This window comes from Notolepis coatsorum (assembly GCF_963971535.1).
Source record: "Notolepis coatsorum genome assembly, chromosome: 5".
NCBI lineage: Eukaryota > Metazoa > Chordata > Actinopteri > Aulopiformes > Paralepididae > Notolepis > Notolepis coatsorum.
Genome location: NC_140169.1, coordinates 163,325,075 through 163,343,856, shown reverse-complemented (window position 1 = coordinate 163,343,856; position 18,782 = coordinate 163,325,075). Strand labels below are relative to the sequence as shown.

General features: G+C 43.0%; 1 protein-coding gene across 1 annotated transcript in view; it reads right to left on the bottom strand.

Moving 5' to 3' along the window:
• lrp2a (low density lipoprotein receptor-related protein 2a) overlaps positions 1–18,782 on the bottom strand; it is a gene marked incomplete at its 5' end in the record, with an annotated part of 335,411 nt that overhangs the window by 225,220 nt on the left and 91,409 nt on the right. The window contains 3 exon segments of the mRNA XM_084314359.1: positions 2,858–2,983; positions 7,063–7,255; positions 13,939–14,142. Of these exon segments, the coding sequence (XP_084170485.1) occupies positions 2,858–2,983; positions 7,063–7,255; positions 13,939–14,142 (523 nt within the window).

The window sequence follows — 18,782 nt, the reverse complement described above, 5'->3', positions numbered from 1 at the left end:
ATAACTTTTTACTTAGTACTAAAATAGTTGCACTACATCTCTACCTCATTTAGCATTTTTGCATTTGTTTGCATTTTGCACTTTTATTTTTCTATTGTATATTTTGTATAGTGTTTGGCCCACATTTAAATTTATTCATTTAGCTGCCACTTTTATCCAAAAGCGACTTACAAGTTCTGTACGACAAGTCAGAAGCAAGGGTACAACTCTTTAAGGCGAGACAGCACCCCCAAAATTGCCTTTTAGCTTTTTTTCGACGATATTGAGATTTGGTTATATTTAGCTTCCTAAGCATGTCTTCTATGAAACTAGTGACAATAAAATGTCAATAACACACATTTTGTTGTTTATTTTACTTCATTTTGCCTGATTGCATCCATAAATGTGCACATATTTGATTTGATTTGAAATCTTTATTTCGAACATGCAATGAATACAAACAAACAATAACAAAAGCAAAACAACTCAATCTACATGTTCGAAAAGGAGTAGGAAGAAGTATACACTTATTTAATCCTACCCCTTTTCCACTACTCAAATGAGTGTACTATTTTAAAACATAAAAAAGAAAAGAAAAAAATTATATATATGCAAAACAAAAAACAAAAAACTATATATGTAAAACATGAAATAAATAAAATAGAAAACAAAATAAAAATGTAAACAACCGTGAATATCAAGTCCCTTCCTCATCCCTGTACCTTGTGAACATAATTTCCTGTGAATTGCCTCATAATTTAATGGTGAAGTGCCTCATTTGCATATAAAAACATAAAATTCAGGAAACTTGCAATATATATTTATTTAGTTTATATGTACATAACAAACTGGGAAAGTTTCATAGTGATATCTATTCAATAATTGTTTTGCCTATTAGAGGGTACTACACCCTGTGTGTGGTTCTGTTCAGTTCAATAACATCATTATTAGGGGGTGCTGTCCCCCCTTAAGCTGAGTAACAATGTTTATCAAACAGTGCTGAAACAGTGCTGCAGTGTTGAGTGCATTTACTACTTAAAGACATATTACTATAGTAGGAAGAGTGCATGATACTATAAGACAGTAAGAAGGTTATTTATTTATTTTCATTTCAGGTCTATAGACCTGTTTGCTGTATACGTCAGACTCAGTGTGCGCGGCTGCGCGCGCATAACCGGAGCAGAAAGGAACTTAATCCTGGTCAGAACAACGGGGCAGACTACAATATATTTGCATTTGTTAGCCATGCTAGCAATCTAAACAATCAATCCATGCCAAAGCTAGATATGTAAAAGGTGAAGGACTCACACTCTAGTCTATACACTAAATGACATCCAGCCGTTTTCGTTTGAAACTACTTTTAGTCAGGGGAGCAGGGGCATAGCTGGGGGGGGGGGGGGGGGTAGCTTAGGATGATTCCAAGGGCCCAGCAGTGTGTGTGTGTGTGTGTGTGTGTGTGTGTGTGTGTGTGTGTGTGTGTGTGTGTGTGTGTGTGTGTGTGTGTGTGTGTGTGTGTGTGTGTGTGTGTGTGTGTGTGTGTGTGTGTGTGTGTGTGTGTGTGTGTGTGTGTGTGTGTGTGTGTGTGTGTGTGTGTGTGTGTGTGTGTGTGTGTGTGTGTGTGTGTGTGTGTGTGTGTGTGTGTGTGAGATATAGAGAGAGGGGGGGTGAGAGAGATGAGGAAGGGGCAAGAGAGAAAGAGAGCTGGGAGAGTGTGTGTGTGAGAGAGAGAGGGGGGGGGGGTGATTAATCAGCCCTTGTGTGGGTGAATGTAACAAGTTCCTAACGTTTTCTTTCCCCTATTATTTCATGCACACTTTATTCATTGTTTTAAATTATTATTTTCTTTTAAGTTATTTTGTGCATCACTCTGTTTTGAATTTGATGCAAATTTGCAATGCATGAGGGTCATCGTGTTAAATGAATGCATAAAGCAAGCATTTGTTGACTCGCATGTTGATAAGAGTATTAAAACTTGGAACTTGAAAAAGATCTGTTTAAGGTAGAAAAAAGAGAGAAAAAAAAATGTGATTCAGACTGTCCAGGTCCGCTCCGACCACAGAGCTTGCTTTTTTGACCAGTTTGTTTATTTTGTGTGTGTTGGTGTTGCCCCCCCCCAGCATACCACAGCGAAGAAGAGGGCACCAGCAACCACAGACTGGTAGAACATCTGCAGCAGTTTGCTGCAGACATTAAAAGACCTGAGCCTTCTCAGGAAGAACAGTCTGTTATGTCCCTTCCTGTAGGGCCTCGATGTTGTTCGTCCAGTCCAGTTTACTATCACTTGACCCAGGGTTGTTCCCAGACTAGTGCGACTCAAGGTTCTTTGGTAGACTATTGCATTGGTCCATTCATTGAAGATGAACGCAATGCAACATCCTTTACTAGGTTCACCAACAGTGCAGGTGCTGAACTGCTGATCCGAATGTATAGGTAAAAACCATATTCTGCATTTTCATCAATAAATAAATGGCCAAAAAAAATTCACTCGCGCGCTAACGCGCGCACGCATTATTTGGGGGCCCACTAATACATTATTTTTTGGCTCCCAGAATCTACAGCTACGCCCCTGCAGGGGAGTACCATGGTTTCGCCATAGATCCCCGTTGTATTCTTTTAGCGCAGCAGCTCGCGCAGGTCCGGGACGATTTAGTCCTGTGACTCAGTTGGTATTGCTGATTGGCTCGAACACGGTATGTTTGTATACAGCGAACAGGTCTATACTACTTTACTTAACTTTTTTTTACTGTATGAAGCACAATCTCAGGGGGGTCACACAGAACCAAGCATTTCACTGTAGTTAATGTACATTATATGTGACAAATAAAACAAAGACTTGAAACTTGATTAGGGGGGCTGTTCCCGTGGACCGCTTGCTCACCTCCAGTCGATCGCCAGGCCGTTGGGCCAACCCAGAGTTGTGTTCACGATGGAGAGGGCGTGCGACCCGTCACACCACGCCCTCATCACCTTCGCCGGGCGGTACCAGTCTGTCCAAAAGATGTACCTGATGAAGAAGCAGACACAATGAATACCTGCCGAGGAAGTAGACACAATGAAATATACCTTCCATGGAAGTAGACACAATGAAATATACCTTCCGAGGATAAAATATACTATAAAACATAATAGGGCTGACCCCGATTAGTCGAATAGTCGACTAATCGATCGAAAGGAGCCGTAGTTGACTGCCAACCTCTTAGTCGAATGCAAAGAAAAAAAGAAATATTATAATTATTATTATTATTAAAAACATTTATATCATTCTTTCCAAAAGCAGAGAGGCCTAGAAGTGTGGCTAACGCTAATGGCGCGCATACCAGCGAGGCTAACTGCCTAAGAAAACAGGCACAGAGGCACTGAAAGAGGATTTCACCCATCTAATGAACACACTAGACTAGACAAATATCAAGATGTATCCATCAGTGCCAATTGCATGCTTTAGCAGAGGACAAGAAGCCTTCATTCAGTCGACTCCTTCAGACATTAAGCACCCCCACAGCCCAAATGGAAGTAAAAAAAAATATATATATATATATATATATATATATATATATATATATATATATATATATATATATATATATATATATATGTGTATATATAATTTTAAATTTTTTTAAAAATGTTTGCATTCAGGGGGGTAGTCGACTATTAGTCGACTATCGGCCAATTTCGGCCAATCAAAGTCGACTATCCAAATCCTTAGTCGGGGACAGCCCTAAAATCCACCTTCCAAGGAAGCAGACACTATGAAATACACCTTCCAAGGAAGCAGACACTATGAAATATACCTTCCAAGGAAGCAGACACTATGAAATATACCTTCCAAGGAAGCAGACACTATGAAATATACCTTCCAAGGAAGCAGACACTATGAAATATACCTTCCAAGGAAGCAGACACTATGAAATACACCTTCCAAGGAAGCAGACACTATGAAATATACCTTCCAAGGAAGCAGACACTATGAAATACACCTTCCAAGGAAGCAGACACTATGAAATATACCTTCCAAGGAAGCAGACACTATGAAATACACCTTCCAAGGAAGCAGAAACTATGAAATATACCTTCCAAGGAAGCAGACACTATGAAATACACCTTCCAAGGAAGCAGACACTATGAAATACACCTTCCAAGGAAGCAGACACTATGAAATATACCTTCCAAGGAAGCAGATGTGGTAAATATTGACGTTGAATTTCATAATTAATATGTGGGAATAAATTAGAGAACCATAAATGTAAAGCCAGATGTACCTTTCAATAGCAGAGTGGACTCAGTGGCTAAACAGTCTCAACTGTCAGTTGCGACAGTTGCAACAGATAACAACAGCAATAGTTATTTCAACCCCCACTCAAGCAATGACTAAATTAGGGAACAAACGACACCTTCTCGAACTGACTGTATGTAAATGCTGAGCAGAGACAGCTGGGTTGACCACAGGGCAGACCAGTTTAGACTTGTTGAAGAAATGATTAGTCATGGACACTAAGTCACAAACAAAGTTATCTATTAATCAACTGTTTAGTATCAAAAGAGTAAACCATAATATTATAAATGTGTAAATTCATATATACGGGAGATACAGTTGGTAAAAGGTTTATTGGAACAGGCCTCTGTAATCAGTTGAGTTGAAAGACCACATCAAGGAAGGGGGGGCCATAAAAGACCCCCCTTCTGATCACTGAGACCACATCAAGGAAGACCATGACGGGGGCCATCAAGACCCCCCTTCTTATCACTGAGGGAAGATGACATCACACCACCCCACCCGGAGACAAGAACCAACCCCCCCCACAAGAAGACACTGGATTGGACCAACCATATTAGTAAAATGTGCTATTATTGGCTAGAAATTATAGGATATAAGGGCCCACATAGTGTTATTCTGGAGCCCAGACCCAACCCAGGTCTGCGGCTCCAACCGCTCCCCACCCAGAGACTACTGTGAGCTGATTGCATTTTACGTGAGTAAATCATGGGAAACACCAATGGGGGTTTAGCTTAGAGTAATGTACAGATCCCTGATCTGTAAACCAGATTTACTCATGTGTAATGTGTACAGTAAATTCTCTATGTTCAAATTATGTTAACGAGTGACTGTTTTGTGTACATATTGGGGTTTGAGATGCAAACCTTGTTGATTCCTGTACACGGCAGCCATGTTAATGTTTTCTGATAATCCTTGTATGTGAAAGGCAACCTTCTATTCACTCTTGGCCCGGGCTCAAATAAATCAGAAGAGTTGAACTACAGTTCTGGTTTGTCTGGCTACACGTTTATTCTTCATCTGCTTTAAGTCAGATGAGGAGACCAACAATTCTATCACGTATGATCCCTTTCTCCTCCTTCCAGATAAGCAATCCCATTGTACTGTACTACAATAACCTTAGATTATTGTAGGATTCTGTAGGAATATACTACACAGACACTATGAAATATACCTTCCAAGGAAGCAGACACTATGAAATATACCTTCCAAGGAAGCAGACACTATGAAATACACCTTCCAAGGTTTCATTTGAGAACTCCTTGGTTGGTTCTTGTACGAGCTGAAGTCTTTAGTGTTCACCACAATACCAGCCTTCATGCTGAACTAATCTTGGCTATTGGGCCCAGAGGTATTACGACTTTGAAGCCATTGGAAATCACCACTCGTTCTAAAAAAAGACTCCTTTTGTCAGGTGGGGGATTTAACGTGAGAATGTTTTTTTCTGAATGGCCAGGTTCCTCTGCTGTTGTCGAGGGGAAAATCTCACTCTAATGCCGGGATCAGACTCCGCGATATTTGTATGTTTCACGACGGTCGCCGTGTCAGATTAGGTTAACGGAGCATCGTAACGCCTTGTCATCATAATAACGCCTTGGCATCATAACGCCTTGGCATCATAACGCCTTGGCATCGTAACGCCTTGGCATCATAACGCCTTGGCATCATAATGCCTTGGCATCATAACGGCGCACGTTAAACTTTTGTCCCTGACCAATCGCTGCACGCCATTGGCCAGGGACTTGTCGCAGGAATCGTCACACTAGAACCACCATTGTTTTATGTGTTGCATGAAACTATAGTCGTTGTAGAGGCACAAGTTACAACTACTTCATAGGAACTGTCTATAGACCTTTTCAATTGAATTGCATTTAGCTAGAAATCTGCTTTGGTCCCAGTTTGTTTCCTGTCAGCAGCAGGACCAGGTGTGATGAATAACAGAATGAGAAACACAATGTTTTGGTTTGAGGTTTGAAACAGTCAACAGAAGAGAATCGTCAAACGATGGTTTGCTAAAGTCACTGGTAGAGCATACAATCTTACCAGCCACAGCCATTTACCATCTTCTGGCTGGTGGCAAGCGTTCATTTCCCACCCTGATTATCGCAAATCTAATCTAAAAATGTGGATGTTAAAGATCCAACATACATCACCCATGGCAAGCCTACAAAGAGTAAAATGTGCTGTAAGTGGTATTTCTTGTTAAAATAAGTGTTGAATAGCTCTACATTCTGACAGCCCTCACTGATATAGAGTGTTTGGTCAGTAACATGGGTCTCTCAGTCCCTCCACTCTGCAGTAAACAGAAGATACATTTTCTGGTATCCCATTCCCACTTTATCCAACCAGGAGAGAAAACCCTAGATATTTTTACTTATTTCAAGAAATCTTGCCAAGCCAGATTTGCTTACTGCACTGGCAGATTATTTTACTTGTTTAAAGCGCATTATTCTATTATTATAACTTGTTTTTATCTCTCATTTTTGTCTGACCATTTGTTTTCAGTGTGGAATTCTCCTGATTGGATAAAGTGGGAACAGGATACCAGAAACATTTATTGCCTGTTTACTGCAGAGTGGAGGGACTGGGAGACTCATGTTACTGACCAGACACCATATATCAGCGATGGCTGTTATATAGACAACTTATTTTAACAACATAAAAATACCACTTACAGCACCCTTTACCAGGTAAGATCAACAGTCAATTCTCACTATTATATATATATATATATATATATATATATATATATATATATATATATATATATATATATATATATATATATATATATATATATGTATATTTACCCAAGAATAGGCTGCACCACGATGGACCTGGGGTTGTTGAGGTTCTGCACGATGGCTCTCCTGGACTTATCTGCCACCTTCATGACTGAGATGCTCCTGTAACGCGGGTCCGTCCAGTAGAGGTTCTTTGAGATCCAGTCGTAAGCCAGGTCCTCCACTCCCTCCACCCGATTGGCCGCGAGCACTTCCCTGCCTGCGGGGATCAAAGCAGACGGGGACCCACCGCCGTTTAATACGGAGATGAACGAGGAACACATTTAGATAAATAAACTGTCAGCTTACATTTTCCCCGACCTAACAGGGACCACTCCAGCTGCTGTGCAAAATGTTTTTGTTTTTTTTGTCTCAAAATAATATAACCAAATATAAAATAAAATTTATATTAGTTATTACTTAAATCATATTGTCATTATACAGCACAAGTATAGTACAACGAAGAGAGGTTTGGCATCCAACCAGAGTGCAAATGTAGCAGTAAAGTGCAATAGTAATAGACAATGCACAGGTGATTAAACTGGGTATAACATATTAGTACTACTGAGTAATAGTGCTAATCAGATGTATGCACAGAGTTGTAGTATTAATATGTAGAGTGATACAGGTATAAAGACAATATGGTAGTAAGTAAGTCATACTGGCCAGCAGTGTAGGTAAGGGATATATATATATTTCCTTTTTACATATCTGTAGATACTATATCTATATCTGTACATATCCCATGATAGGTAGTATAAGTATACTGTAGTAGCATAGTAGTATAGATACATTAACATGATAGGTGGTGTGTATATATATATATATATATATATATATATATATATATATATATATATATATATATATATATATATATATATATATATATATATATATATATATATATATATATATATATATATATATATATATATATATATATATATATATATATAATTATATATAATTTATTTTTATATTGGGGAGTCCACTTGGAACCCTGACCCCGAGGTTGAGCAAAGCCTGAGAAAGCCTTGAATAAGCCGATATACTGTATGTGAGTTTTGCTGTTGTTGCTGCTGCGTGTTGTTTGGCGCTGTCCAAGCCCTCACACTAGTGAAGGTGCTCTCTCCGCTGGACCTCGCACCTCTGTGGTCACAGCGTCTCCCCGGCTCCTCTCCACTCTCTCCACTCCACATAAGTTGGGATTCCTCTCCTCATTTCTGGGTCATGACTTTGAGCTGTTGAGTGATTACGTGATCCCTCCCCCTGCTGTCTGTTCTGCTGTCTGCCGACTCCCTCCCTCTCCTCCCCTCTCCTCCCCTCTCCCACCCTGGCCTCCCTCCCTCCCTCCCTCCCCCACCTTAGTACCAGTCGGCCACAGTGGGTACTCCCTTAACTCCCCGTCTAAGCCTGGCTGGATCACATGTTAGAGCTCTCCGCTGGGAGGGAATATTATCCAGGGGTTGTAAACATGGTAGAAAAAAACACAAGGTGTTGACAGGTCATCAACCTCCATGATAAAAAAAAACCTATGCTACTATAGTTATACTCAGGGCCACCTGGGAGAAATGCGAGGCCCTGTGCAAGAAAAAAATTAAAATAAATGTCATACAGTCAACATATTCTTAAATAATAGCGCTGCCCGAGGCTGGGCATGATACAGTCAACATATAGCAAGAGAGAGAGCTCCCGTTCTACAGTCAATATACAGTGTTATCGCTGCACAGACCCGGCAATGCCCCTGACCCTCCACCAGAGCAAGGCCAGAGAGAGAGAGAGAGAGAGACACACATTGGAAAGAAACAACCCAAAACCAGAGCTAATTGAAATGCTATTTGGCCCTAAACAGAGAGTACACAGTGGCAGAATACCTGAGCACTGTGACTGACCCAATACTAAGAAGATCCTTGACTAGGTACAGACTCAGCGAGCACAGCCTAGCCATCGAGAAAGGCCGCCATAGGCAGACCTGGGTCCCAAGCGAAGACAGACCCACTGCACACAAGATGAGGTGGAAACCAAGCTCCACTTCTTAACAACCTGCCCACTATACCAAGACATACTTCCCACAAATTGCAAACACCCAAAGAGACTTTGAAAACATCGACAATAACTCAAAACTCCCATACCTACTGGGAGAAATACAAGAATGTGAAATAAAGCTCATTTGAATTGAAGAGAGAGAGATAGATAGAGCATGTCTGTGTGTGGTAGAAAGAGAGAGATAGAGAGAGAGCATGTCTGTTTGTGTGTGTGTGTTAGAGAGAGAGCATGTATATGTGTGTTAGAAAGAGAGAGAAATATATAGAGAGAGAGCATGTCATTTTGTGTGTTAGAGAGAGATATAGAGCATGTCTGTGTGTGTTAGAATGAGAGAGAGAGAGAGAGAGAGCATGTGTGTTTGTGTGTTAGAGAGAGAGAGCATGTCTGTGTGTGTGTGTTAGAGAGAGAGCATGTATGAGAGAGATAAGCAAAGATGAGCCCCTAAAGGATATTCAACTTTTAATGGAAGAACAAAACAGAAGGAAAAGATAACTTCACAAAGGCAACATGAATATACATAGATCCAAAAGGACAAAGATCAACACTTAAATCCAAAGAGAAGAGGGTCTATACCAGAGAAAACAAAGTAGCAAGGAGCCAATGGCCGACATCAGCTAAATAGGCTAACTGCAAATAGAGTAGCCAGGTACTGACACCAGGCCACACACCGTTAGCTACTACAACAGCTAGCCGGCCCGTTTGGCTCAATATAACGTTAGCTAGCCGGCCCGCTTTGGCTCAATATAACATTAGCTACAACAGCTAGCCGGCCCGTTTGGCTCCCGAGAGAGAGAGAGAGATATATCCACGGCGGGAATAGAATAGAGTGCATTAAAAACTCACCAAACGTCCAAGAGGATGGAGACAACCGTGTGGAGTTGACGAAGTTCATCTGCCGAATGACCGTCCTCTTCATCTTGGCATAACAATGCTGCACGCGCTCTCTCTAGGTTAGCTAACGCTAGTTAGCCTTTAGCTAAGCTAGCTACTAGCCGACATCATCATGGCTATCCCGACTGAACCACACGTTAGCACTCGATATTATAACATAGCTAAAGCTAACTAGCTGTCCCTGCTTTTAGCTAAGCCGACATGGCTAGCCTGACTGAACTGTCTAACATGCAACAACTTTCATCTTCAGTCCATCTGCCGAACGACCGTCCTCTTCCTCTTGGCTGGCATAACCTCCAAAGCTGCACGCGCGAAATAGTCAAACGCAGCTGACGCACGCCGGGGTACACATGATGTAACCCCTCCCTTCGTTGAAACCAATAGTATGTCTGCTGCAGAGCCCCAGAGCTCCAATAGAGCCGCAGACCCAGGAACAAGTCAGACACATTCTACAAACGTGTCTAATGTGAAATATATAAGCATATAAGCAAAACTAGATTTTAGGTCTGTGATGAAAAAGGGCCTCGCGGGAAGGGGGGCCTCAAAAAAAAAAAAAAAAAAAAAAAAATCTGCGAGGCCCCCCTTCCCGCGAGGCCCTGTGCGACCGCACTGCTCGCACACCCCCTGAGGCGGCCCTGGTTATACTACTACCTATCATGCTATTATGTCTATACTACTATGCTACTATACTTATACTACTACCTATCATGCTATTATGTCTATACTACTATGCTACTATACTTATACTACTACATATCATGCTATTATGTCTATACTACTATGCTACTATACTTATACTACTACCTATCATGCTATTATGTCTATACTACTATGCTACTATACTTATACTACTACCTATCATGCTAATAATGTATATACTACTATGCTACTATACTTATACTACTACCTACCATGCAAATATGTCTATACTACTATGCTACTATAGTTACACTACTACCTATCATGCTAATATGTCTATACTACTATGCTACTATACTTATACTACTACCTATCATGCTAATAATTGTCTATACTACTATGCTACTATACTTATACTACTACCTACCATGCTAATATGTCTATACTACTATGTTACTATAGTTACACTACTACCTATCATGCTAATATGTCTATACTACTATGCTACTATACTTATACTACTACCTATCATGCTAATAATTGTCTATACTACTATGCTACTATACTTATATTACTACCTATCATGCTATTATGTCTATACTACTATGCTACTATACTTATACTATTACCTATGAATGAATGAAATGAATGAATGAAAACTTTATTTAACAGATTGCAGAATGGGTACAATACAGTACGGCTCAATACATACAATTGTTAAGGGGATGCAGACCTGAAAAAGATGTTTGTCTTGTTTCCATCAGGGTCCCCCATTTTCAATTCATATAGACATTTATGACATACACAACATACATGACATTTATGGCATAGGGACATATAGGTATTTAGTACTGATACATTTGTGACATAAACGGTATTCAAATATACAGTACTGTTACCCCTAGATCCTGACAGAGTATATACATATGATGGGGAGGGGACTGTACATTAGGAGGGGGTGGGTGGGTGGGAGAGAAATATCCATACGGCGGGGAGGGAATATGTACATGCGGTGGGGAGGAGACTGTCTATTAGGAGGTGGTGGGGGTTTTGGGCATTTACGGTGGCCAGTTTCGAATTGCAGTCTCCCGTAGGTGCTCTTTAAGAGCAGTTTTGAATGTGGGTAGGGATTCACATTCCTTTACAGCTTTGGGTAGGGCGTTCCACATTGATGTGGCATAATTGCGAAACGTGTTTAGTCCCTTGTTTGAGCCGAATCTGGGTTTAACATGATTTGTTGAGCTTCCTCTGGTGTTGTGGTTGTGGTATTCACTGACCTTTGGGAAGTATTTTGACATGTACATGGGTACCTTAGTCGTATAGTGTATCTTGTAGACCAGGCCCATTGCAAGTTGCTGTACTCTGTCGTCTACTCTAAGCCATCCTAGGTTGTCAAAGTGGGCAGGGGTGAGGTGGGTTCTGGGGGTAAGGTCAAGTAGTAGTCTGACCAGTTTGTTTTGTGATGTTTGTAATTTTGTTTTAAGCGCCTTTGAGGTGCTTTGGTACCATGAGGTGCACGCATAGTAGTAGTACCCTTGAATGAGTGCTCCTGCCAGAGTCTTCAGGGTATTCTTGTTTACCAGAGAGGAGATCCGGTACAAGAATCTAGTTCGTTGGTTGACTTTTTTTATTACATTGGATGCCATTTTGTCACAGGAAAGATTTGCCTCTAGGATGGAACCCAGGTAGGTAATTTCGTCTTTCCTTGTGACAATATTGTCACCCACTGCAACTGAGAAGCCGTCGGTCTTGCTGAGTTTGTTATTTGAACCGAAGAGAATGGACTCTGTTTTGCCCATGTGTAATGATAGTTTGTTATCAGCGAGCCATATGCAGATTTTGCCTAGTTCCGAGCTGAGGGTTTTTTCAACCTGCAACTTGTTCTTGTCAGAGACCAGCAGGGCTGAGTCGTCCGCAAACAGGAACAAGTTGCAGTCACAGGCTGACGACATGTCATTTGCATAAATTAGGAAGAGTAGCGGTCCTAGTATGCTTCCTTGTGGAACACCACAGCTCACTGTGAGGTGGGGGGATAGAGTACCGTTTACCTCTACCATCTGTTCTCTCCCCTCCAGGTAGGATTGCATCCAGCTCACTGATAAGCTATCAAAACCAATTGCTTTTAGCTTGTCAATCAGAATGGAGTGATTGACAGTGTCGAAGGCCTTTTGTAGGTCCAGCATGACCATGCCGCAGTATTTGCCCGCGTCCACCTCTTGTTTGATGTGGTCGTTCAAATAGAGGAGGCATGTGTCAGTGGAGTGGGAGGTTCTGAAGCCAGATTGGAATTCGTATATTCGATTTTTTTCCGCCAGGTACTTTTCGACCTGTTCGTAGACTATCTTCTCCATGACCTTCGAGATGGAGGTAAGAATAGAAACAGGGCGGTAGTTGCCTGGGTCTAATTTGCTGCCCTATCATGCTAGTATGTCTATAGTACTATGCTACTATACTTATACTACTACCTATCATGCTAATATGTCTATACTACTATGCTACTATACTTATACTACTACCTACCATGCTAATATGTCTATACTACTATACTTATATTACTACCTATCATGCTAATATGTCTATACTACTATGCTACTATACTTATACTACTACCTACCATGCTATTATGTCTATACTACTATGCTACTATACTTATACTAGTACCTATCATGCTAGTATGTCTTGACACTATTTGACAAACAATACCACTGACCCTTAGCTGCCAGAGTTGTACCCTTCCAGCGGACTTGTTGTACAGAACTTGTAAGTCTCTTTGGATAAAAGCGTCCGCTAAATGACTAAATGTAAATGTAAATGTAAAATGATGAGTCGTTCCTGTTGTGATTATGGAATTATGGAAATCCATGCAGGTTTGAGTAGATTTTTTATTGAAAGTGAACGGATCCCAATCCCGGTTAGAAGTAGTTAATCTGTTTTAAAAAAACGGCAGATCAGATATAATAGTTCAGTTCAGTCAGTTCATGGGGGACCCTGATGTAAACAAGACGAAAGTCTTTCTCTGGTCTGCATCCCCTTAACCCTTTCACTGCCGCACTACCAAAACGGTTAACCCTCTCACTGCGACAATACACAGAAGGTTAACCCTTCTGTTGGCGACTGTCGGTTGTGTGATAGTAAAGGGTTAACCTTCTGTCGTGTGGCAATGAAAGGGTTAACAATTGTGTGTATTGAGCCGTAACTGTATTGTACCCATTCTGCAATCTGTTAATAATAAAGTTTTCAATCAATCAACCAGTTCAGAAAGGACCATTCGACTCCATCAAGCCAAGCTCTCGTTCCAACCCACACGGTACGAACGTGACTCACCCGTCCCGTCCACCTTCTGCTTGTAGATGATGTCCTTCGCCGTGTCGGAGAAGAAGATGACGTCGTCCTCAGCGCTGAAGTCCACCCCGACAAAGAAGGAGGGCATCCCGGTGATGGGCAGGATGATGTCCTCCTGGGTGAACAGGTTGAAGGGGATTCCTCTGACGGCCAGCTGGCTGGAGAAGAGAAGGAACTGCCTCACGGCTGTGGAGACAGGAGACGCCGTCAGACACAACACTGTAATGTTTGGGGGGTTTTGCTCTCCTCAGGGGGCAAAGCCCTAGCGTTACCTGGTAGTAATTGACCCGTCTATCTGCCCTAATTGCATTCATTGGCACCTGGTGTGTCTAGTTAAGATCAAATCAAATCAAATCAAATTTATTTATAAGGCCCAACAACACACGTTAATGTCCCCATGGGCCATACAGGTCTTCTTTAAACAAGTCAAGAAGAAAACATAACAATAAGTCAAGAACAGAACAAGAACACCATAAGGTCCAACAAATTTAAAATAAATGCAAATAAATGAAAGAATGCAAGCACTCCCAGACATGGCCGTAGCCAGCTATGAGGTCACCGAGGTCCGGACCTCGGTAACTATTTGTAACTATTAAAAAAAAATAAAAATTATATAAATTTTTTTAATAAAAAAATTATATATTTTTTTTTTTTTGTCAACGACCGGCCCACTACTAGGCTGAGACATCGGCCCATTGGTACTGACTGACACTGGGCTGGCCCAATCACATCTCTTACTAAGCACCCCCCCGCCAGTCGTGCAGGTATATGACTGAGAGGGGGGCTGGTACATGACTGAGATGGGGCTGGTACATGACTGTGAGGGGGCTGTGGTACATGACTGAGAGGGGGCTGGTACATGACTGAGAGGGGCTGGTACATGACTGAGAGGGGGCTGTGGTACATGACTGAGAGGGGGCTGTGGTATATGACTGAGAGCGGGCTGTGGTACATGACTGAGAGGGGGCTGGCTGGTACATGACTGAGAGGGGGCTGGTACATGACTGAGAGAGGGCTGGTACATGACTGAGAGGGGGCTGGTATACATGACTGAGAGGGGGGCTGGTATACATGACTGAGAGGGGGCTGTGGTACATGACTGAGATGGGGCTATGGTACATGACTGAGATGGGGCTGTGGTACATGACTGAGAGGAGGCTGGTACATGACTGAGAGGGGGCTGGTACATGACTGAGAGGGGGCTGGTACATGACTGAGAGGGGGCTGGTACATGACTGAGAGGGGGCCGGTACATGACTCAGATGGGGCTGTGGTACATGACTGAGAGGGGGCTGGTACATGACTGAGAGGGGGCTGGTACATGACTCAGATGGGGCTGTGGTACATGACTGAGAGGGGGCTGGTAGATGACAGAGGGGGCTGGTATACATGACTGAGAGAGGGCTGGTACATGACTGAGAGGGGCTGGCTGGTACATGACTGAGAGGGGCTGGTACATGACTGAGAGGGGGCTGGTACCATGTATTGGGCATCATTGTAGGTCAAACCATTAAAAAGTTAATTTCCACGGCAGCCATTTTGGATTTTGGTCTCTCACAAATTTCCCCCGCCTTTTTAAAAAATCCATTGAGAAACGAAGTGCCACAGATGACCCAACTACTAGGTCCATATCGTATCATCATAATATTATTTTTTAAATCATTAGGATAAGGGTTCCCTTGATAAAGATGAAAAGGCTGTATAATATACAACACCAGTAGCTCAACTGCAAAAACTGCTTTTTTATTTGATTAGATTTATTTGGAAATTAAAAACACATCATAAAAACAAATGATCTTGACCAATTTGTATTCCTGAGGATATCACCTAAAAGCATTCATTAACAAGCATTAACACTTATTTCCAAGGTGGTCCTCGATGGAAGACATAAAAACACAGCACATTATAGCCTACTCAACTGCAAATTTTTCCTCAACTGCAAAAATGTATGCCTACTTATGTATTAGCCTACAGGGAAAAACACATTCACAACAGGCAGCAAAGTTTGTTTTCAGCCAAGTATGGTAATAAGGTAACTATTAGGATATATATGGTATGGATTACTTACTCTTAATAACTTATTACTATCTGTGGTAGCTCTAGTCTCCACCTACACAAATTGTTTTTGTGCTGTCCATTGATCATGCACCTTCACGTGGTAGGCACATAGGTCAAACTCCCCAAACAAACACACCATTGATTTAATTGCCATATAAGATGAATATAAAACAAGAAGGTGATCTATTAACTGTAAACCTTATGCAATATTAATCATTGATATTTGAATACTTGAAATCTGTATGAACTGAGTAGTTAGTATCAAATGAAATAAGATGGAACTGCTCCATGCATTCATTGAATAAACAACTATTTTCTCATTACCAGTATGGTATTGTTTAAATTGTACAGCTTTTTGCACATCTTTGTCAGGGGATTCCAACAATTCTGGACCTGAATGTACCAGTTAATTGTAATCATCTCTCTCCTTATGTCTAGTCAAGCCAGGTTGTGGAGGAGAGAGACAGGGATGAACAGGCTATAGACTACGTTGCCCATCCTGAGCCTGCTATGATGCAGGTGTTTTTACATCACCACCCAAAACAAGATTCAGCCAAGAGCGAGTGAGTACACTGGTCCACTTGTCCATGGCACTTACTACCCAGCTTTGTAATGGGTTGGGGGGGGGGGAATAGTACAGTAGGTACGCATATTTAAGGGGACCGTAAGGATGGTGTACTGGTGGGTGGTGTCCGACCGATTATAGTGGGCCGGTCTGGGCCAAAAAAATAAATGGACCTCCCTAATTTCTAAACCCTGGCTACGGCCCTGCTCCCAGACATACCCCACGCGAAGGTAAGGAAAAACTCACTAAAACCTAACAATAGGGAAAAATGCTCCACAGGCAGTGTGGAGGAGAGAAACCTTAGAAGGGCCATTCAAGGGGGGATATATGGCTTTATGGTCTTCCGTGTTACTACAGACACCGCAAGTCGATCGACAGACTGTGAGGATCGGCCCATTCCCGCCACACGCTTCAAGGTACTGTGAGGAGGATTGTCTCATTGCCACCACACGCTTCTAGGTCAAGTACCAATTGCCGTCACGCACCTGTCGGTTGTTTGTAATCAGCGCCCAGAGCCCTTCATATACTCGGGTCTTTCTGTCAATCGTTGTCGGGTCGTTTTGGATTACAACTGCTACTGCCTGTTCCCCCCGTTGTTGTGCCTCGTCTGTTTTTCTTCAGGACGTCCATGGAAGTCGCCGCTGTTGTGTATCTCTATCATCCGTTGGAGCTGTGCCTCGTTGCCCGCTTTGCGCATTTACGCTTTGGTGAGTTTTTGGAACGAACCTTTTGGATTCTCTGTTTTCTGTGTGTTTGGATAACACTGAAGATTTGCTGTTTTTGTTTTGTACTGGACTCAGCTAAACTTGTGTGTTGGTAACACTGAAGATTAAGTCACGTGGGATTGTACTGGGCTCAGCTAAACTTGTGTGTTGGTAACACTGAAGATAAAGTCACGTGTGTTTATACTGGACTCAGCTAGGGAGGACTGGACTGCCTCTGTATTCCGTTGGCTTGTTTATTGACCACTCTCTCTCTCTCTCTCTCCGTTCCTCCCCGAGTTGGATCCTGGAGTAGCTGCAGAGCCGCAGAGGCAGTGGCGCTACGCCGCTTCTCCATCTCAATACCGGGACGATCTGCAGAGCCGCAGACAACTCTGCCAAGAACATTCTCCCCTTTGTTTGTTCTTATTGTTATTTCGCTCATTCCTGTTTCAGAAATAAATACGCCCTAGTCTTTGGCTAACTCTGAACTACCTGTCTGTGCCGTGCTGTTGGGGTCGGTTTCAAACCATAACATTACGACCCGACCATGACGACCCCAGCCGACACAGACAGGGTCAAGGCAGCGTTGGTGGTCCAGATCGAATTGACCAACGACAACAGCCTACAGTTAGGTGCGGCTGCGGCTGCTGTGCAGGACCTCCGGGCTCAGGTCCAGCCTATTCAGGAGTCCCTTAGCTCTCTGGCTACCCTGCAGACAGCCCAGGGTAATCAGCAGGCTGATATTCTGCACCAACTACAGACGTTGAGTGAAGCATTTAACGCCCTGCTTGTAACCCCACCTACTCCAGGAGTCTCGGCCAGAGCACCACCCGCAGCCGTGGCGGACCCCGCGCCTCCCGACCTCGCACCTCGGGAGCCCCGTCTCTCCGAACCACGTTGGTTTGACGGTAACTTCGAGGATTGTGCCACATTCATCATGCAGTGTGAGTTGGTTTTCCTTCATCAACCCAGCCGATTTACTTCAGAGGGAGCCCAAGTGGCTTACATGACTAACCTGCTCTCAGGCCGAGCAGCACAGTGGGTTACTGCCTCCTGGTCAATGAGGGCTGATTTTTGTTTTTCCTACCCAGACTTCGTGGCAGAGCTCCGCAGGGTTTTCCACCACCCAGCTCGTGGCCAGGACCCAGGAGCTCGGTTGGGCACCTTCCGGCAGGGCAGTGGCAGTGTCACCGACTACGCGCTGGAGTTCAGACTGGCCGCAACGGAGAGTGGTTGGAACGATCAATCGCTTCGTCTCACCTTCCTGAGGGGGCTCAACGACGCAGTAAGGGACCAGCTCGCGACCCGTGAGGAGCCCGATTCCCTCGAGGGCCTATTCGACCTCGCAATTCGCATCGACGGACGCCTCTGGGAGAGAAGGCGTGAGAGAGCCCGACTGGGACCCCCAGACGTTCCCCAGACCCCCTGCACTCGTGACGGTACTGCAGTCCGTCCTGCTCCCTCCGCAACAGGTGGCTCCTTCCCCTCCCGTTCGGTGC